Raw genomic sequence first — 21,218 nt, forward strand, 5'->3', positions numbered from 1 at the left:
TGCCACACAGCTCGCGATTCTATGGCCATTTTGAGGGAAAACTTCGGAGAACAATTCATCTCAAGAAATGGACCCGTAAGTTGGCCACCAAGATCATGCGATTTAACGCCTTTAGACTATTTTTTGTGGGGCTACGTCAAGTCTAAAGTCTACAGAAATAAGCCAGCAACTATTCCAGCTTTGGAAGACAACATTTCCGAAGAAATTCGGGCTATTCCGGCCGAAATGCTCGAAAAAGTTGCCCAAAATTGGACTTTCCGAATGGACCACCTAAGACGCAGCCGCGGTCAACATTTAAATGAAATTATCTTCAAAAAGTAAATGTCATGAACCAATCTAACGTTTCAAATAAAGAACCGGTGAGATTTTATGCGTTTTTTTTTTTAAAAAGTTATCAAGCTCTTAAAAAATCACCCTTTATATATAAACCTGAACACTTTGACTGTAGAAGCATGAATTTGCATTTGATTTATTAGATTTTTAAACTTCATGCAAATAACAACTAATAGTTGATAGAGTGGAATATCTAATACAAGTATACATATGTATATACATATAAATATATATTTAATTACAAAATTCTAACATTTATCTATAAGTAGTGTAGATACTTTTAAAGTGTACATTTACTATCTAATCAGCACAGAACAGCCATATAAAATCGGCAAATCTCATTGGTATCGGAGCTGTGGGAGTACTACGCCGGCAATAGTCGTCAGAGCCATGCCAAAGCAGTGACAACAAAAATAAAAACAATAATAAATAATTTTATCGAAAAATATGTCTACAGAAGTACTAGATATACGACCACTAACACCGGCGCTACAGGCGAAGGCGTTAAATGAGTTGAACGAGAAGCCCGAACGTCTGGCCGCGGATATTGCAGCGCTCAGAGTTTGGTTGCTGAAACAACCGCATCTGAAGACGCGTCAAAGTGATCAATTTCTGGTCAACTTTCTGCGTGGTTGTAAATTTAGTTTGGAGAAGGCGAAACGCAAACTGGAGCAATACTACACGTTGCGCACAACGTTGCCGGAACTGAATCAACACAATTTCGTGAATGATCAACGTTTGCGCGCCATCATACGTTTGGGGTAAGTTAACTACTCACTCTGAGCTGGTTAAATGATTGAAATCAACATATTTTGTTTCCATTCCTCAAGTGTCACGCTATATTTACCGCTGCCGCTAATGGAGGACGGTCCCTGCATAATGCTAATGCGTCCCGGCAAATACAATCCCAACGAATTCAATATATCGGATATGTTACGCGTTAGCTACTTATTACAGGACATCTCTCTGATCAGCAATGACAATATGATCATTGGTGGTTTTATGCAAATTGGCGATTTTGCGGACTTCAGCATGGCGCATTTGCTACAGTTTAGTCCGACCTTGATGAAACGCTTCGGTCTGTACGTCGAGGAGGGTATGCCGATGCGTATTAAGAATTCGCATTTCTTTAATACAGGTGTGATATTTGAGAAATTGTTTGCCACCGTTAAATTAGTGCTGCCAGCGAAGATGGTTGAGAGAGTGAGTGCGATTTATTGAAATTTTAAGTAGAATATTGTAGCTTCTATTTTTACTTACCTTTCTATAAATCACAGCTGCACGTGCACAGCACATTCGAGTCGCTCTGCGAAGCTGTACCCATCAAGTGTCTGCCAAAGGATTACGGCGGTGAAAATGGTAGTATTGAGGAAATTGTTGCAAGCACCGAGCAGTTAGTTTTGGATTATCGTGAATATTTATTGGATGAAGTCAATTATGGTGTCGATGAAAAGTTGCGCTTGGACGGTGCCTCCAATGTTGAAGAGCGATTTGGAATAGATGGCTCATTCCGAAAGCTAAATGTGGATTGAAGATTTTTCTTTTAAAAAAATTAGTATTAATTTTTATTATTTGAAATTTAATATTTATTAATTTGCAATACATTAAAAGAATTTCCGAAATAAACTAAACAATAATTAAAGCATATTTTAAACATATATGTAAGTACGTGCATAAATGTTGAACTTCTTGCACTTATTTGTGGTTTTTGATCTTTTTTACAACACTTTATCGAGCCATTGTCGAGTTGGTTCGGTACTTGGTATTATTTTTGAGAGTCTTGTGGGGTTTAAACCTAGTTGGAATTGGAATAAAAAATCCAGAAACTTATTTTTTTCAACTTGTAACTTACTACCTATTTATGTATGTATATATGTATATGTACTACATTTCTATGTACCATCTAGTCATAAATGTTAGAGCTACATAGTTCAAACTCCTCTCAAAGTTATTATACTCTCGCAACAAAAGTTGCTAAGAGAGTATTATAGTATTGTTCACATAACGGTTGTTTGTAAGTCCTAAAACTAAACGAGTTAGATATAGAGTTATATATACCAAAGTGATCAGGGCGACGAGTAAAGTTCAAATCCGGATGTCTGCCCGTCCGTGCAAGCTGTAACTTGAGTAAAAATTGAGATATCTTAATGAAACTTGGAACACGTGTTCCTTGGCACCATAAGAAGATTAAGGGCGGAATCGGACCACTGCCACGCCCACAAAATGGCGATAACCGAAAACACATAAAGAGCTATAACTAAGTCTTAAAATAAGCTATGAACTTACAATTTGGAACAAACGATTGTTCTAGGAAGGAGCATATTTGGATGTAATTTGTTTGGGAAAATGGGCGTACATCATACATACAAAGTTTTTTGTTCATATCTCGTAAACTACTAAAGCTATATCAACGAAACTTTCAGGAGTCGTTTTTCCCAGGTATTTCCTTATATAGTCCAAAAATGGAGAAAATCGGATTATAACCACGCCCACCTCCCATACAAAGGTTATGTTGAAAACTACTAAAAATGCTTTAATTCAGTAGGGAAAATCAACAGAAGCCTTAAATTTCATTATAAAGAAGGCACAGAAGAGCTGCAATCAAAATTGTAAACAAAATTTTAAATGGGCGTGGTTCCGTGGTCTAATTTCAATGAAATTCGGTTTGTAATATTTCCCATGTAACACAATTATATGTTGTGAAAATAGGCCAAATCGGTTCACAACAACGCCTACTTCCCATATACCAACTTTGAAGCAAATCTGAATCGTTTACTTTACAATATATAAAGGAAGCACCAGTGCAGATATCGGAATAGAACTTTGCACAAATACTACATTTATAGTGTGGCATCGCTCTTCTAAAAATCGCCAAAATCGGACCATAAGTATTCAATGCCTCATACATCGAATATGAGGAACTTAGAGCTTCGAATAAATTTTTTAGCGAAAATATAGGTGAATCTTTCAGATATTTTGAATAAATTCAGAGGAAATATTTTTCTTCTAATATAATGTCTCCGTGCCTAAAATACGTGAAATCGGGTTATAACTTCACCTAACTCTCATATACTTAAAATTAGGATTTTCAAATTTTCAATGGACTTTATACCATATACATGCCGAATATCTTAATAAAATTAAATAAATAAATTGCGAGAGTATAAAATGTTCGGTTACACCCGAACTTAGCCCTTCCTTACTTGTTTTTGAAATATTTGTAATCATAATCGTCGAGCAAACAATTTTATATGTATGAATTATGTTTTTTATTAGGGCTGCCCTTTTGGTTGTAGAGTATGTTTATGTATAACATATCACATTACAAAGTAAATTAATATATTTTGATAAGATTAGTCACGTGCAACGGATAAGATAAAGCTTATTTATATTTTTGGATAATTGAAATTGAGAAACACGTCTAAACAATATATAAAAGTGTCAACACCAAATTATTATTATTATTTAATACATTTATGAATGTGCTTATCTGTCATACAGACAGTGGCCAAGTGATTTGACAGTTTTTCATTGCATATTGTCTAACCACCTTTGAGTCTATCTGTCAATCAATTTTACTGATAAATATTTCAATATCAGCATATGTATATACAAATATATGTATGATATATAAAGTTAATAAACCCGCCTAGATGTTATGAAGTGGTGAAAAATCATCTGTCTATCATTTCACAAAATATTCTATGATTATTCACCACAGCAACGTAGTAAAAATATAATCTACTGTTAGACTGATGTATAAATTACTGATAAGACATTTGGGCTTAACAATGACTCACTTAACGCGGTTAACACTGGAGGAGAAAATTATTAGTTATTTAAAAATAATATTAGAAAAAAAATTTTTTGAAAATTATAGAAAAACGTAACGGTTATAATTATGCACCACAACTAACTGAATTTCAACAGCGCTACTATTTTTGAAAACGGTTTGATATTAAAATAGAAAACTTGTTTGGAAATATATACAGTTATGTACAATAAAATAGAAACAAAGTATGAATTTGATTGAAAATCAACTTATTATCAGTAATTTTTAACGTTTTCATTGGCAACCTGTAATTGAATATTTATTTCGAAGCTAAAGCTAATCTTATAGTAACAAATTGAAAATATTTTAAAAATCTTGTAATTATTAAGGAGTTAAGGGTAGTCAGAGACACGAAAAAATGAGAATTTGCAGTAATTTTCTTTTGCTATTAAATCGTATTATTTTACAAAAGTAAGTAAATTATCTAGATTCTAGATTTTCGGAAAAAATTGGTCTTAAAAAATCGAAATTTTTGAAAAAAAATCTTTGGTTCAGGCCTGAGTTTATTATGCATTTTAAAATCTATAGAAATTTCATTAAAATCTACCGAGCGGTTTTCGAGTTACAGTTGTCACCAGTTCAAAAAACATAGTTTTGAGAAAAAAGCATTTAAAGTTTCACACTAGCGTGTTGGAGTGCCCGAGCGCTTGTTGTTATTTGTCAAATAACTCTAAAAGCAATTATCGAATAAACTTCAAATTTTCGGAGTATATTTTTAAGATACGAAGGCTGCTATATATATTTCTGGCCTAGGCAACACTAAGTGTTGCCAGGTGCAATCTGACATTTCCATTGGGAAGTTTAAAATTTTTTAGCATAACATCACTCAGAATGTTTTATCATTTAATCGTGAATTGTTTTATTTACAGGGAATTTAAAAATTCATCTCGGCCAAAAAATGGAACTAACTCGTGAACATTTTCGTGCGATCATTTTTCACAACTTTCGACGTGGATTATCGCGTCAAGAGTGCATCGATGAACTAAAATCTTTGTATGGCTATGAAGCACCATCCTATAGCACTGTGAAAAACTGGTGCAACGAATTCGATCGTGGCCGACGCTCGCTCAAATACGATTTCCGTGAAGGTCGTCCAAAAACAGCAGTTGTGCCAGAAAACATCGATGCCGTACGTGAACTGATAATGCAAGACCGTCATGTAACATACCTTCAGATAGAGGCATGCCTATGCATTTCTCCCACCAGCATACATTCGATATTGCATGAACACCTGGCCGTAAAAAAGGTTTGTTCTCGTTGGATCCCGTACAATTTGACAATCGCTCAAAAAAGGCTCAAAAAAGTGCTTCGAAAATTGGTTTGAGCGCATGCAAAAGTGTATAAATCTTGATGGAGAATATTATGAAAAAACAATAAAACCAATTTCGTTGATAAATATTCCTATTTTCATTATTAGGCCAGAAATATATATAGCAGCCCTTGTATTACACTTAACGAAAATGCAAAAAAAAATTGATTTTTTGAAAATCCTAACTACCCCTAACCCCTTAAGATCAAACATATTCGACTCACCAAAGAGGTTAACAACATATTACTAATATGTTATAAATAAATAATAATTTAAATTCCACCTTTGAGTTCGCTTATCTACAATTCCAAAAATCATTGATACTTGCTTAAATTTGAGATTGACACATTTTTATGGCGTTTCTTTACTGATAACAATTTTCAAATGAAAGCAACAAAAACAGCATGGAATAAGTGTGAAAATTGATGACGGCATAAAAGGTTTAGCTGTATTATTAGCTAGAGCGGAAGTTCTCTATCACACTTACATACGTGTACCTGATATTTGCACCTGACACATAGAAATATGAACCCAGTTGGAATTTGCGGTGTTTTTGTGATGTTTGATTATTCACATTGGTTTGTTGGTTTAAGTGCTTGGAAACACCCAGTTAGAAGTAAAAATATTTAGCCAAGAGAATAGCTTAGTGATTAAGATTATAATAATTGGAACAATTGTACGTTTATATACCAGTTGCTAACAGGAAATTTGAAACATATAATTTATGAAATGCATATAAGTGCATAGCAATATGAAATTATAACGAAAAGTATTCAAAAAACTTGTGAAATTAATAGGTTATTGTTTCTTTCATTACTTTTGATTTGGACTAACAAATAATACAATCATCTTTTATAAGTCTACTACTTCCATTCTACCATCTAATAATTCTTGGTTTTATAGATACTTTAGGTAGTTATTCCTATTGAGAGTATGTTCCTCCATAAGAATCTTTCAAGTCTTCAAGCTTACATAACCCTTCTAACCTCTTAACTGGGCATTTAGAAGAGATTAATAACAAATATGTTATAGAAATTATTGAGCTGTAAACGTGTCGCATTGCATTTCCTAACGGGCATGTATGCATACATACATATGACTATGTGTCACTGTTTGTAACGCTTTATTTTATCTATCACTCAATTAGTATGATACCAGCAGAATATATTTAATTAATAACGCTCAGTTGCACACCTACTACAGTCGCTGACAGTTGAGCGCAACTTCAATAAATCTAAACAGTTTCAAGTACAAAATACAAAATCGTCAGCAGTTTAAGGGCAAACACAGTGCGGTGTTAGAAAAAAAGTGATTGTAGTGTAAGTTTGAATAAATAATTATATCAATTTTTTTTGTTAAAGTGAGAAAAAATATTCATATTTCTTAATATAGTGAGAAATAAATATAGAAAAATAAATAAAAAATTATATAAAAAAAATTAAAAAAAATTATCAAGTTAATTATAATTGAATGAGCGCGAATATTTAACGAATCAGTTAGTAACTGTGTGTTGTACCTATATATATGCATAAATACTGTTACACAAAGAAAAAAGTCGTTAAGCACATAAAAAATATTTATTTAATAAGTGTCTTTAATGAAAAAAATATTATTTTAAAAGTTGAAATCTTAAAACACATTTAGAAGAGTACTTCTGTGAAGAGTAAATACAGTTGAACTTCCATAACTCGAACTGCTCTAACTCGAAGTTCTCCATAATTCGAACGATTGAATTAGCAATAGAAGTCAACATTCATACAAATTACATTCTGTAACTCGGAAGTCTCTCTAACTCGAAGTTTTTTTGTGGATTATGGTGATTCGAGTTAGAGAAGTTCCACTGTAATATATATATTCTTTTATAATTGAAAAGGGGTCATTATAGATCAAGCTAGATCCGCTATAAGAAGCAATCAAAAATTATAATATATTGCGCAATATATGTGAATGATTGTTGAAAACATGAAATGCCTATGCCATGTAAGCAAAGATTTGCAGGTGTACTTATTAAAAATTCATAAATGAATATTATAATATTGCATTACATTACTAATGAACTCTTCCTTGAGCTAAATTATACTACACAAAGCAGTTGATAAACACAGCGCATACAAGCTCAGAAATTTTTAATGTTACAGAATATGCGGCCCAAATAAAGTACACCCTACATATGGATATGCAACTAAATTAATTATAGTTACCGAACATAATAGTAACTCAAGTAAATACTGACTTTGATAATAAACCAAAATTCGTGTGAATCGATAGCTTATCGCTAGTATTTATAACAAAAATATGAGAGTGCATATGAGAACGGAGGCTAATAAATTCGGTGTAAATACTACAACAAACCATCAAATTACGTGGAAAAGTTGATATTAATAAACCATAATACATTGTTGTACGCTAAAGGGTAGAACTAGTTGTTGTTATTAAACAAAAATTTATTCAAAAGTCCGACTATTTACAACAAAGTACATGGCGTATGAGTAATGTGTATATTTACATATGTATGTGTGGTTTTTGTAGAAAGGAACACCTGCATTGAGGTACTAAAGTGAATTTCCATGCACTTAACTGCTTCGTCCATTCACAGTATATTGCGAAATTGATAACAACTCTAAATTACCAAAAAAATATACATACATATGTATATAAAAGCGCACTATATACCTTATTATATGAACATTGTATCCTATCTATGCATACGAGTACATAACTTTTACCTCAAACATGTACTTATACAAAGGTTATGTGTTGTTTTCCATATAACACATGCAGCTTATCACTGCTATTATTCATTTTCATTATCATTTTTTGATATCTGTGAGCCTGACGCGTTTGAACGCAACTCTACTGCTATATGTTACACTTTTATACAGGAGGAGGAGGAGTGTATATAAAATTATTTAGTCGTTAAAGTACATACAAATCAAAAGTTAATTTATAAAGTTTAAACAAAGAATTCGCAATTTTTATATAATTACTTCAAATAAACAAGTTTCTTTCATATATACGAATTATATACTTCTATGTACAAATATACATATAAAATAACAACAACGTTATACATAGTTTCTTACAGCTTTTTTAAAGTAACAAACTTTATGACAGTCGGTATAACTTTAAACACTTTAACTGATAAAACACATTTTTTATCTTGTCTATTTGCAAATACGTGACACTAGCTTTAATAGTCTTGATAAGGTAAATGACATGAACTAAATTGCAAAAATTCAGAATTTGCTTAAATATGGCAACCAACTAAATCATAAGCTAACACAAAGTGCACGTGTACCAAATTTTTTTGGAGGATTTTTCTGTAAATTTTGGGAGCACCTCAAATCTATGTATGGACTTCCATTTTTTTTTTTAATTTCACTATATAGTGGAACTTCCATAACTCTAACTTCTATAAGTCGAAGATCTCCATAACACAAACTTTTGATTTGGCAATATCGTTTAGAAATCAAATTTTATACAAATTTCCTTCCATAACTCAAACTTCCTTAACTCGAAGTTCTCCATAAGTCGAACTTTTGAATGGGCAATAGAAGTCAAATTCCATACAAATTTCCTTCTATAAATCGAATTTTTCGATCATGACATAATACAAAATTTAAAATTTTACTATCAAGTAACAATTTTAAAGGAGTCCCTATATTCATATGGAGGCGAAAAAATATGATAATAAACTTATAGATTTAAAGTATTTAAATAATACTTTTTGCGAAGTAAATAACTAAAACTGTGCATAAATCTATATTTTATAGCTCTTTGAAAAATGTATGTTTCAATTAAAATTTCTATAACTCGAAGTTTTTTTGTGGATTATGGAGATTCGAGTTAGAGAAGTTCCACTGTATGGTTAATTAATAATAAAAACAATAACTAAATTTCATGAAAATACAATGAGGATGAATTATGGTAGCCTGAAATTAAAAAAAAATTCAATTAAATTAAATAAAAAACATTAAACTAAAAGAAATATAAGCACATATAATTTCGCCAAAATATAAAAATGTTATTTTTATATAAATGAAAATTAAATAAACATTTAAACAATAATGAATATTATTTTGTGCGAAAAAAATAAATACTCTCATATTTAAATCTTTTTTTTCATTATTTATTCAAACACGTGCTGCTTACACACTCATCAAATAGCACGCTTTCACACACTAATAAATTGTATATAATTGATTTAAGTTATTCAAATTGAACATTTGTGGCAGGCAGTCAATTCATGAGACCTTGAACTTGATACAATTTCATGCGAATTTAATTGTTTAAAATTATTAAGATTCTAAAAACATGAGAATTTTGGGAAATTTGTTAATTTGAAAAATTAAAATAAATGAATGAAAGAAAGCGCTAAATATGGAGGTCACAGATCATTAGATAATCTCGCATTCGCAAGTAATGTAAAAAATCCAAAAAATGTTGATAATTTCAACTAAATTACATTAATTTTTTTATTGTTAACTCAATAGAACAATTGGAAACTATTATAATATATGACTTGTTCGGAAGCATCTAGAAAATATATAGAAATATTTTCATAAATTTTTGGAAGTCTATTTAAATATATATATTTATAAAAAAATTGAAAATATATAATTTTTTCGTAAATTTCTTTAACCTCAGCTATAAGTATATTATCGATTATATTTAAATAAATGTTTAATTAATAAATGATATATATACAGAAAATTAGTCAAAATTATTTACACATCGGACGTTTTTTTACAAGTTTCACACAAAAAGCTTTCGCTTGTTGTTGTTGTTGTCGCAGGGTAACAAAATGCTATGTTGTTGTAAACCTTGATCTATTCCTGGGCGAATGAAGTCAGTTTGGCTAGAATTGCTGGAAATATGGCGGAGATATAAGCATATGAACTGAAGACTCGCAGTAGTCAAAAGTATTTACACACAACATAAACTCTATTATCCTGTTCTTATTTAATGATAACTTTAAAATTTTAATGTTCAGTATAAATTCCTATTCTAAAGCGCTAAATTCATAATTGGTTACATTACCATTGGCATTAATACCAGCCTGCTTTATGGTCCGAATTGATTCAACCCAATTGTGCGCTAAGTTAATTGTTAATTTTGACCAAATGTCGGTAATTTCGGCGTTTTCGGTTATTATATCAATTGTCCTCTGATGTTTAACGAAAGACCAAACATTTTGACTAAAGTTTTGGTCAGGGATGTGCGGAGGTCAACTTGATTTACTTCATTTTCAACTTTTGTAGGTAAAGATCCTTTATGAAATGGAGCATTATCCTGTTGTAAAATGTAGTCAATAGTTGGAAAAGGCCGACAGACCACTATAATGGCATGGTCATGTGAATTCTAATATATTCGGATGATTTAGGGTCTCTAAATTAGTACCAAATCTCCAAAACAGAAGTAAAGAAAATTCCCCCAAAAAATCATAAGGTCACTCCCGACTCTATTTAGCGTCTAAACCTCTTCTTCTAGCGTCTTATTCCTCTTCTCACGTGGTAAAGGCATAAAGCGTATACTAAAGAAGCCCTGGAACTAAAATTCAGCCTTATCTGTCCACGACAGGCTTTAGCATGCATTTTAAGGCAAATGAGAGGCATATCGCTTTTTTTGGTTTCGGAACTAAAACTTTTTTGTTTTCGGTAGTGGTCAACTTTATGCACAACATATGTATTTATGTTTCTATTTTTAAATGTCCTTAGCAGTGTAGCATCATTGGCTGTTCATGCAATATGCTGATTCGATGGTGCTGCAATATTAAGAGGACTAATTGTGGGATTTTGTATGACAGTTCCTACCAATCTTCTGCATTCTCTTTGAGTTATCACAGGTTTCCGCCCAATTATCTTTAAATTGCCCTTGCAATACTTCGTTTCCTTCTTTTAAATAACATTATAAACAGTATTCCATCAAATTCTATAAATTTTAACTAACTCCGAAGCCTAAACCCGAGTCTTAAACTTAGTAACAGTCTCCAATCTAGTTATAATGGATAATTCCTTTGTTTTCGATATTTTATTTACCAATTTTTATATTTTAAGGCTGAGTTAGGTTGTTAAGAATGCAATAGAATCAAATTACTCTTTTTGCTCAAACCAAATCCAAGGATAAAGGCTAAATCGCCGTGTGTAAATACTTTTGACGCAAAAAAAATGTGTGTAAATACTTTTGACTACTGCGAGTCTTCAGTTCATTTGCTTATATCTCCGCCATATTTCTAGCTATTCTAGCCAAACTGACTTCATTCGCTCGGGAATGGATCAAGGTTTACAACAACATAGCAATTTGTTACCCTGCGACAACAACAACAACAAGCGAAAGCTTTTTCTGTGAAACATGTAAAAAAACGTCCGATGTGTAAATAATTTTGACTACCTCTGTATATGTATTGATAGGAAAAGCTTAAAATGTTATCTTTTGTGTATGTATTGGGGTTTGACGAAGGAGTGCCTTGTACGATAACAAAGTGGCGCTGTCATGCAGCAACAATTTCGGACAAATTTTATCATATTGAACGACAACAGTATTAGCATAGTAATCGGCTAAAGTACATATATTTTTGTAAATAGAAAAAAATGTATTGAATACTCGTACATATAAATATAATATAGGTATGCATATATTTATCGAAAAAAAAATTAAAAAATTAGATAAAGAAAAAATAAAAAAAATAATATACACAATACAAATATAATTTAAAAAAATGCAGTATTGATTAAACATTAAACTAAATTGTAGTATTATAAACGGAATGCAACAAAAACTTATTAAAAAATATCGTTATATGAAAACAAGATAGATTAGAAAATTGTCATTGTGACGTGCGTAATTTGCACTATCTGGAAGAATTTATATGGTGTGAATGGTAAAATGTAAGCCTTCAAATGGATTAACTGATAAAGTGGTAGTAAAGCGTTAGTAAAACGTTAGAGCGCATAACAGTAAAGTGTTAAAAATTAGACAAATTAAAAATGAATAATTAACAGCAGTAAAGTTCTAATGCACTACTAATCGAAATCTAATCTATAGTAGTGCTGTAGTACTGAAACTGCTAATCTAATCAGGTCAGATAAGTGAGTCATACAAAATCAGTACGCTGCCGACAAACAGGTGTTCCTCATTAGCACAATAAAACGTTATATTTAAGCTAAATGTAAAAAAAAATGAAATATCAAGGTCTTACAAAAATACTTATTACAATTAGCAGGTGGCAGCCTAGATAATAATAAAAAATAAAGGGAGATAAACAACAATAAGGCTTGTAAAATCAATAATAATTTATAATTCATTTTTGTTTCTTTTTTTCAGTTTATTTATTATTCAACCATGTCGAATATACGTGCCTTAACACCGGAGCTGGCCAAACGGGCGCAGGAGGAGCTAGGCGAAGTGCCCGAACGCATTGATGCCGATATACAACAACTACGCGATTGGATACTGAAGCAACCACATCTCACAGCACGCGCAGATGATCAGTTCTTGGTTGCTTTCCTGCGCGGTTGCAAATACAGCGTGGAGAAGGCGAAACATAAGCTGGACAATTACTATGCAATGCGTGGTGCTGTGCCGGAATTGTATAAAAATCGTTTTGTTAATGATGCCGCTATAGACATACTACATTCTGGGTGAGTGCATAGAAAATTTTGCGCAAGAAAGACAAGATTTTGGTTAGATTTTCGCAAAATATTGATTTCAATTGAATTTTTAGTAAATTTATTTTTTAAATACAATAAATACTTTATATCTCTACAGCGTTTACCTACCGCTACCAACACCCATAGCACCGGATGGCCCACGTATTCACATCTCACGCTATGGCGTTTTCGATAGTAGTAAATATTCCATGAGCGATATTATCAAGGTGCGCACAATGCTTGGCGATATACAATTCCGTGAAGATGATAATGCCATGGTTATGGGCTTTTTGGAGGTGATAGACTTTAAAGGTGTCGGCCCGGGACATATTTTCCACTTTAATGCGGTTTTGGTGAAAAAAATTGCCGTTTTGGGTGACAAAGCATGGCCTTATCGCCCCAAAGGTTTTCATTTTGTCAACGTCAATTCGAGTTGTGAGAAAATTATGAGTCTCGCGAAGGGAATGATGAGTGATAAGATTAAGAAGCGCGTAAGTTGAAAACTATTGCAAATCAGCTAAACACACATTATACATTTCTAATTAAATAAATTTAACTACATCAAACAGTTCCACATACATTCGAATTTCGAGTCTCTCTACGAGCATATACCGAAGGAATGCCTACCAGCTGAATATGGCGGCTGCAATGGCACACTGGCGGACGGCATCAAAGAGTGGGAAACTAAATTACTTAATTATAAGCAATATTTTGAAGAAGATGCCAAATATGGTACAAATGAAAAATTGCGACGTGGTCGTCCTGTTAACTCCGAATCGCTTTTCGGCATCGACGGCTCATTTAGAAAATTAGATATTGATTAGTGTATTTGTTTGTTGTTTCTATTATTTTTAAAATGAGATTTTTACTTGTCCTTTTTGTATATATTTGTTATACAATTAAGATAATTCAAGAAGTTTGTGAAATTCACAATATTTGCTATAAAGTGTGTATGAAATGTACAAAATATAAAAATATTGAAATAAATGTGTAAATTTTTAGAACAATTGAGATTTACTGTTACAATTTTTTCAATTAGAGCGCTTTATATAGTCCTTAAAAACCACACTACCACTGTCGAGCCTATGTTAGCGGTATGGAATTGGATTTATAACCAACAAAATACTATGAACTCGGCAGCATTACCCAAAATTATTCGGGAAAATCTTTTGTGAAGCTACAACAACAGCAAAATTATACCAAACTTTATTATATACTTCTAAAAGTAAATCTGAGTTAGCAGGTTGGCAACAAATCAAATAAATTAGAAATTAACTAGATAATGCATACTACAATTTATTCAAACATACTACAAGCACTAAACTACAAAAGACAGTCTGCAAGACAATGAAAAAATATTTCAAAGTCTACTACTAAAGGCTGGTGAAAGTCAAATATGCATTTTTTATAGAATTTTAACATTTTTAATACAATAAAAACAATTTTACTTTAAAGTAAATTATAAAATTTCAATACCTAAACTTTCGGTGGATTTTATGCTGCTGGTTTTGTGCCAGACTTTTTATATATAACTTTATGTGCGGCATCATAATGTGGATTGGCTTGCTCTCGTACATGTTGCAGCCACTCGGCGATTTTTGGAAATTTCTTGCCAACATCATATTGCACCAGTCCTACAAAAACAAATTAAGTCACTTTTTTCTATTTCAATATGAAATTCTTTACTTACTCGTTTGTTCCACTTCACAAGCACCAAATAGATCGGCCACAGTCATTTCATTGTCCACCAAAAATTTGGTATCCTTCAACCAAATCTCCTCCAAAATCTTTAACTGCGTTTCCATATTTTTACATAAGACAGCCGCTCTTTCGGCGCTGGGTTTCGGTTTTATACCGTTAATGGGAAATAGCCACATATCACGAAAATATATTGTGCAACCCAAACGTACACTCAAATGTTGCCATTCGAGAAATTCATCAACGCGCGCACGGTGCTGCAATGCTTTCGGATAGAGTAGCTCGCTGAATTGCCCTTTATCGGCGAGGTATCTAAATTAATTAAATTTAAGAGCATAACAAATATTATTATAGAGTTCTACCGTAAAAATAATGTTATATTAATTAAATTTTATTAAAATTTGGCCGCTTACGCTTTGCCAATTGCAACTCACCTAACCATCGCTATGCTCTCACTAAGATGAAAGTCGCCATCTACGAGCGCCGGCACTTTTTGAAAGCGGTTTATTTGTTTGAATTCCGGTTTCAATTGTTCTGCTGCAATTGTTAATTCGAATAGTTTTATTTACATTTTGTACAGTATTGCAGCGTGGATACTTACACTTCCTCAATGCCACCGGACAGTCTTCATATGGTATCTTACCCAACTGCAATGCAATCCATAAGGCGCGCGATGGTTGTGATATTAAATCATAGTACAATTTAAACTTTGCCATTGTTGTAATTTATTAAATATTATAATTTTTAATTTTCAATATTCACACCTCCGTGTAGGCGAGTCTAAAGTTCGCTGGTCTCAAATCATTTCGCTGTATCGCACTTTCCATGTCTTCCACTATCTCTGACATATTTTGTTGTTTTATCTTGTTTGCTTTGAAATAAAGATTTGTTATTTATTTTGCACTTGCACACACTATTTGTGTTACGAATTAGTGCATAACTAAATCGAGAAGAAGCTTTTAGTGCGGTATACACTAAAAGCTTAGTAGTTGGGAATAGTTTTATTATGGAACGTGCTGCCTGATCGGTTGGTATTAACTTAATGCGAAACTTTGAAACTTTTATTTTTATTTATTTATTTATTTAATGGAAATTCAATTATAAATAATTATACAACCTATAGGATAAAACAGCACTAGCAATTGGGCCTTCAGCTGTTAATATGGGCATTAAAGGAGTGTTAGTAATGCTATCAGAGTATAAAAAGTGAGGTTAAGTTTTAAAACATTTGTAGCTATATAATAAACTACTTATTGGAAATCGGTTGTTTTCTTTTTAGGATAAAAAATGGAATTTTTAAGTCAACCCATTTAATACTAGAGGCTACCTTGTGACTACAGAGCGCTTTATATCTTCACTTGAATTTTTATTAATTTTGCATGCAAATCCAAAAATTAATTGTTAATAAATTGCCAAAAATTTTATTTTATTACTTACCTGCAACTCATAATTTCTTGATATCCTTTTGAAATTTCATTGTTATACATTTCTTAAGTAAAAAACTCATTGTTTTCAAATTGTAATATATTTTCCAATTTTTTGTTTTTATTACTTATGTAAGGTATTTATAGTGATTGAATGACAATTTTTATGAACTTAATAAATTCCATATATTGAAGGAAGATTTCTGAAAATAAATAATGTAAATTTGTAATTAAAAATGATGCCAGGGTAATGAGGGGATGTGTAGCTATTTATAATAAAAATAATTTGGAAATAATATAATATTAAGAAAATCAGGTTATATGTATATGAAAAATAATGAAGTACATAACTAAAAATTATGTTTTTTAAAACTATTTAAGACAAAATTAAGATAACGTGTGCACAAAAATTAAAAAAAAAAAATACAAATAAAATTAAATAAAAATATAAAAATACAAATTAAAAAAAGTTAAAAAATAAGTCGAAATACAAAATACATATATTGTTTTAAATGCTAAAATTAAGTAATTTCACAAATGGTGTGTGCAAAAAATGATGGAAGAGCTTTTCGATAGTACGTGTGTGCCTGAACCATAAGTGATTTTTTGTAAAACATATTAAAAATATTTTTATGTTCAAAATATGAATTTTACCACACACCAAAAAATGATTCGGAACTATTTTAATTTTTTTTATACTTTCCGGCCACTTAAAATATTTACCGTATAAACTATGGCTGAGTTTTGTATGACTAAAACACTAATAGATCTTACAAAAATGATAAGGAAGTGCTCTCGACAACAGATTTTTCCATTATTTGTTGAAGTAAGAGTAATTCACAAAAGCAATTCATGCTTATCGATTTGGTAAATATTTTAAGTGTCTCACTTGCATACATACTAGTATTCGCTTGATTGGAGAATGCGATTAGGAAAATTAAATTTAACGCGAATTATAATTATCAACGGCAATTAATCTAAGGGTTTTAAACAATTTTTATGTTTTTATTACATGTATGTATGTACCACACGATACTCTACTACATATATCATGTATATTTAGATTACAACAAAGAAGTTATATTATTTCCAGAAGCTAGTAGAAAAGTAATAAGGCGTGAGTTATGGTATGTGGTGTAATAAAAATATAAATTTAGAAAAATCAATTATGGTTCAGCAGAATAAAACGTACTAAAATTGCAATTAGGAGTACATTTCTTAATGAAATTAACTATTAATATACATGGTATGTAAGTATAATTATAGTTTCATATTTTGTTAATATGTAAAATATATGATATATAAAATATATATATGTATATAATTAGAAATTATTATCAAATATTATAAATATTTTAAAAATTCAATGCTATTCGAGAATCAATTGCAAAAAAAAAAAAAATTGTTAAATACACCGAAAGCGTTCACAGAATTTGTTTAAAATAATTAAATAAAATGTTTGCAATGAAGCGACAAATAAAATTTTAAGAAAACACGCTTTATAATAAATACACCAAAAGCGTTAGCAGCATTTTATGCTTAAACTGTACTTTTCTTACGTGAATTATTTTTTCTAATTTATACTTTCAAGTAGAAAATTAAATATTTATTTTCGTTTATAAAACATTAAAACAAATTTAGTTGTTTAAGCATCAAACGAACTTGTTTATACGGAATGAAATGAAAACCAAAACCAATTTGGTATACATCAATAAAAAATACGAACAGTTGTACTTGAGTTTCAAAGAAAGAAAAATGTGGCTTATTTAAAAATCTCATCGGTTTTGTTTGTTATATATATATTAATATATAGGCAATATTTCGAACACGTTTAACAATTAAATGCCTAGTGGTTTAAGACAATTTTCACACCAAAAAAATGGAATTCGCGTACTTGAATACAATTAATATTTATATTGTTAATTAGTTTTTAGTTTTACTTAAAATGGTAATGATAAACATACCACAATATATATGTATGTATATAATATAACTATATATCTACAATGAATGATTTACAATGTACATTTTCACAAATTTTTTGAAATATTTTTTCTGTGTATATGTATGTGTATGTCATCTGTATTTGTATTAATATAGTTTTTTTTTGTTCAAAATTTTTAATTTCTCACGTTATTTACGCTTTCCAAAACACGTACACCATATACATAGATAGCTTTGCTTTTAAATATATACATTCATTAAAAATCTGTCCCAAAAATAAGTTTGTTTAATATAAATGAAGCCTTTAAAAATGTGTTTATATTGTATGCAATGTATGCAGTATATATAATATAGCTTCTTTGTATATATGCTATGATTTTTTATGTGTTTCCGTTGCCAACATTTAAGTAAATAGTTGCGATAGCTGCATTTGTTGCCTTCACTCTTACTTTCACCATATTTTACTGTTAACTTATCGCTCGCATTGGCTTGGTTGTTTTATAAGTTTTAATGCTTGTTGCCTTTTTGTATGAAAACTTAGTTATAAGTATAACACGTCGCTACATAAATTGTATGTTCTCGTTTAAAACAATTTGTTTTTTTTTTTGTTACGATTTTCGTGGTAAATTATTTTTCGAACTGTTGCTTTTTTACTTTGTTCATTTTTAGTTTATACATTTAATTTAGTTTCTTTAACTTTTGCATTTTTAACTAACGCACAAAAAAAAACGCAAAATAGTTTCAAAGTTATTTACGGCGCTGGTAATACAGCTTCAATTATTTACTCTTGTTTATTTCACTTTGTGTTTTATATTTATATTATTTAGTACTTTCGTTTTAATTTTTTTATAACGTACTTTTTCGTATTTCTTAGTTTGTTTCATTTTATAAGCTTTCTTTAGTTTAATCGATATTTAATTTACGAAAAGATTCTTCAGGTACACTCACACATTTAGGCGATGGCGGCGAGACTGGTGTGGGCGGCGTCTTATTTGCAACCGCACCAACTGCAGGCTCAATCTGTCGCAATGTCTCATCGACTCCATACTTTTCATCCTCATCGAAATAATCACTAAAATCGTTGAGCTGTTGTTCGAAATTTGACATGGCCTCTTCGTAGGTGCCATTATTGCCACCATATTCGACGGGCAGATACTCCTTACCGATGGCCTTCTGTAGTGACTCCAGCGTAGAGTGTATGTGGAGCTGTGTGTGAATGACAGAAGAACAATGAGTATGAGAAATTCAATGGAATAAAGCACGCTGTAAGTGTGTAAGCCTGACTAAAGTAGTCTGCTATAAATTAACGGTTTACTTTAGTTTTATGTTCGAGAATATTATATTGCAATATCCAAGACGACCTTAAGCTGAACCTACACAGCAAGCGTATGCATGAATGTAGAAGTATATATATATTTTTTGTTTCAGTTTTTTTTGTACAGCTTCAGCTTGTTATTAGCACTCAATATTTCTGACTACACCACTCATATGTCTGCCAACTCACCAATTCTCTTTGTTTCATAACCAGACGCACCAAATTCAATATAATTTGGGCATCCATGGAAGCATTGACGATGTGTGTGCCCACCAAATTGGTGGGTACGCCATATTCTAAGAATGCGGCCATCTTTTTGAATAAATTCGCTTCGAATTGACGCAACAATGCATACGGTATCTTTGAGAAATCGATTATTTCAAGCACACCACTAATAATCCAATTATCATCGGTGTTGGCCTCAATCTCGGAACGAAACATTATGAAACGGAAGATATCTTTGGCCGTATATAGGGAAGTATCAATTTGTCCCATACGTGTGAAGTGTATGCGTGGACCGCCTGGACCCGCTGGCTTCGGTAGTGTGGCGAATATGCTGTGTAAAGAAATTAAATACAATTTATTAATTATAAAATTGAATATTGTATTATGCCAAAAATCAAACTCACCCCGCACGACAGATGCCAAATACTTTCTCGTCAATGCGTCGAGACTTAAGTAAATCGCCAGCTGTTGTTTTGTATGTGTAATAGTAGTCGATACGTTTCTTTGCCTCGTCCATATCGTATTTGCAGAAACGCAGGAAGCCCACAAGGAATTGATCATCGGTGCGCGCTGTCAAATATGGCTGCTCTTCAATCCACTGTCGTAGCTCTATAATTTTGCTGGCTATATTTGACTCGATTTCATTAAGTTCGGTGCGCGCGACCGCAGCCAGCTCAGGGACCAGTGGGCGAATTTGTGACATTATATCTATACGGCGATTTTGTACTTGCACCGGTAATGGTAGTAATTACACAATTTTGTTGGGCCAGAAGAATTTTTTCAAATATTTTTTATTTGGTTTTCCTTTAACGGTGATTTAAAATATTATTTAGCTGTAATTAGACATGTTAGAGAATGTTTAGAATTTCAAATAAACGAAAAACGTAATAAATTGTCATTTTGGTTTTCTGTTTTTTTTTTCTGTATTCAAACCACAGTTTCACACATGCTATTTGTATAAATACTGATACAGGGGTATAAATAATTGTAAAATATTTCCAGTTAGTGACGGTTTATTGTACGCTTCAAATACATTACTACACTTCACTTCGCAGCGACTTTTTGTACTAACTTAAAAAATTATTAATTTTTATTTTTATTTCGCTTATCGTTTTCTAACGGCTTAAGTGTGGATTATTCTTCCTGTTCTTTGTATATTTATAAAAAAAAATGCCAACATTATTGTCGCAAACGTAAATTCAAACTGATTGCAAAAACGCAGTCGCAAAAATATCGCTTATAAAATTTACCGTACATTCGTCACTACCCTTTTCCTGATTAGAAACTAATACAGTCCAGCCGATTCCCCTGTGCCAGCGCAAGATGGTTTTGTTACAGGCTTTGTTGTCGATTGTTGTTATTGTTGATTAATGGTTCGCTGTAGATATATTTTCCTACTGATAAGATATTTAAATACATATTGCCTACATGCACACACACACAGCCACAAATTTACGGCTTTATAATAAATGCGGTTATGTATGTACAA

At 31.4% G+C, this 21,218-nt stretch overlaps 4 protein-coding genes across 10 annotated transcripts in view; 2 read left to right on the top strand and 2 right to left on the bottom strand.

The window, feature by feature from the left end:
• Positions 1 to 605: 605 nt before the first annotated feature.
• On the top strand, positions 606 to 2,027 carry Ttpal_8 (alpha-tocopherol transfer protein-like). The gene is made up of 3 exons (XM_011182554.3): positions 606 to 1,094; positions 1,164 to 1,536; positions 1,611 to 2,027. The coding sequence occupies exons 1-3, from the start codon at positions 781 to 783 to the stop codon at positions 1,863 to 1,865; spliced, it is 942 nt and encodes a 313-aa protein (XP_011180856.3). The 5' UTR covers positions 606 to 780; the 3' UTR covers positions 1,866 to 2,027.
• On the bottom strand, positions 1,286 to 15,677 carry Ttpal_12 (glutathione S-transferase theta-1). Of its 3 annotated transcripts, none has more exons than XR_008471922.1 (6): positions 15,423 to 15,677; positions 15,256 to 15,358; positions 14,814 to 15,133; positions 14,600 to 14,757; positions 1,594 to 1,850; positions 1,286 to 1,512 (listed from the first exon to the last, which is right to left on the bottom strand). XR_008471922.1 is itself a non-coding variant. In XM_011182558.3 (4 exons), exons 1-4 carry the CDS (start codon positions 15,535 to 15,537, stop codon positions 14,618 to 14,620), a joined length of 678 nt encoding a protein of 225 aa, XP_011180860.2. In that variant the 5' UTR covers positions 15,538 to 15,676; the 3' UTR covers positions 14,400 to 14,617. The 3 variants fall into 3 exon arrangements, 1 of the variants encoding a protein (XP_011180860.2); XR_008471921.1 differs by having other exon boundaries at positions 1,594 to 1,873; XM_011182558.3 differs by lacking the exons at positions 1,286 to 1,512; positions 1,594 to 1,850 and having other exon boundaries at positions 14,400 to 14,757; positions 15,423 to 15,676.
• Ttpal_3 (alpha-tocopherol transfer protein-like) lies at positions 6,652 to 14,134 on the top strand. Its single transcript, XM_011182561.3, has 4 exons — positions 6,652 to 6,793; positions 12,798 to 13,114; positions 13,242 to 13,614; positions 13,693 to 14,134. Exons 2-4 carry the CDS (start codon positions 12,816 to 12,818, stop codon positions 13,945 to 13,947), a joined length of 927 nt encoding a protein of 308 aa, XP_011180863.2. The 5' UTR covers positions 6,652 to 6,793; positions 12,798 to 12,815; the 3' UTR covers positions 13,948 to 14,134.
• A 650-nt stretch (positions 15,678 to 16,327) lies between the features above and the next one.
• LOC105211224 (alpha-tocopherol transfer protein-like) overlaps positions 16,328 to 21,218 on the bottom strand; it is a 34,776-nt gene continuing 29,885 nt past the window's right edge. For 2 of the 5 annotated variants that reach the window (XM_029039580.2, XM_029039582.2), the window contains exons 2-4: positions 20,134 to 20,562; positions 19,694 to 20,060; positions 16,980 to 19,395 (exon numbers count right to left, since the gene is read on the bottom strand). In XM_029039580.2, the coding sequence (XP_028895413.1) occupies positions 19,093 to 19,395; positions 19,694 to 20,060; positions 20,134 to 20,432 (969 nt within the window). In that variant the 5' untranslated portion in view covers positions 20,433 to 20,562 and the 3' untranslated portion in view covers positions 16,980 to 19,092. Of the gene's footprint in view, positions 16,449 to 16,979; positions 19,396 to 19,693; positions 20,061 to 20,133; positions 20,563 to 20,700; positions 20,723 to 20,801; positions 20,920 to 21,218 lie in introns of those variants that run through there. The other 3 variants (XM_029039585.2, XM_011182563.3, XM_054234354.1) reach the window with 3 other exon arrangements.

The sequence above is a fragment of the Zeugodacus cucurbitae genome, chromosome 6, assembly GCF_028554725.1.
Source record: "Zeugodacus cucurbitae isolate PBARC_wt_2022May chromosome 6, idZeuCucr1.2, whole genome shotgun sequence".
Lineage (NCBI taxonomy): Eukaryota > Metazoa > Arthropoda > Insecta > Diptera > Tephritidae > Zeugodacus > Zeugodacus cucurbitae.

Excerpts from the sequence above, each read along its gene's own strand:
- Ttpal_8 (XM_011182554.3), top strand. The coding sequence starts at position 781 with ATGTCTACAGAAGTACTAGATATACGACCACTAACACCGGCGCTACAG. Across the intron at positions 1,095-1,163 it reads CGCGCCATCATACGTTTGGG|TGTCACGCTATATTTACCGC; the intron begins GTAAGTTAACTA and ends CCATTCCTCAAG. Across the intron at positions 1,537-1,610 it reads CAGCGAAGATGGTTGAGAGA|CTGCACGTGCACAGCACATT; the intron begins GTGAGTGCGATT and ends TATAAATCACAG.
- Ttpal_3 (XM_011182561.3), top strand. The coding sequence starts at position 12,816 with ATGTCGAATATACGTGCCTTAACACCGGAGCTGGCCAAACGGGCGCAG. Across the intron at positions 13,115-13,241 it reads ATAGACATACTACATTCTGG|CGTTTACCTACCGCTACCAA; the intron begins GTGAGTGCATAG and ends ATATCTCTACAG. Across the intron at positions 13,615-13,692 it reads GTGATAAGATTAAGAAGCGC|TTCCACATACATTCGAATTT; the intron begins GTAAGTTGAAAA and ends TACATCAAACAG.
- Ttpal_12 (XM_011182558.3), bottom strand. The coding sequence starts at position 15,537 with ATGGCAAAGTTTAAATTGTACTATGATTTAATATCACAACCATCGCGC. Across the intron at positions 15,359-15,422 it reads TCCGGTGGCATTGAGGAAGT|CAGAACAATTGAAACCGGAA; the intron begins GTAAGTATCCAC and ends TAACAATTGCAG. Across the intron at positions 14,758-14,813 it reads TTGTGAAGTGGAACAAACGA|GACTGGTGCAATATGATGTT; the intron begins GTAAGTAAAGAA and ends TTGTTTTTGTAG.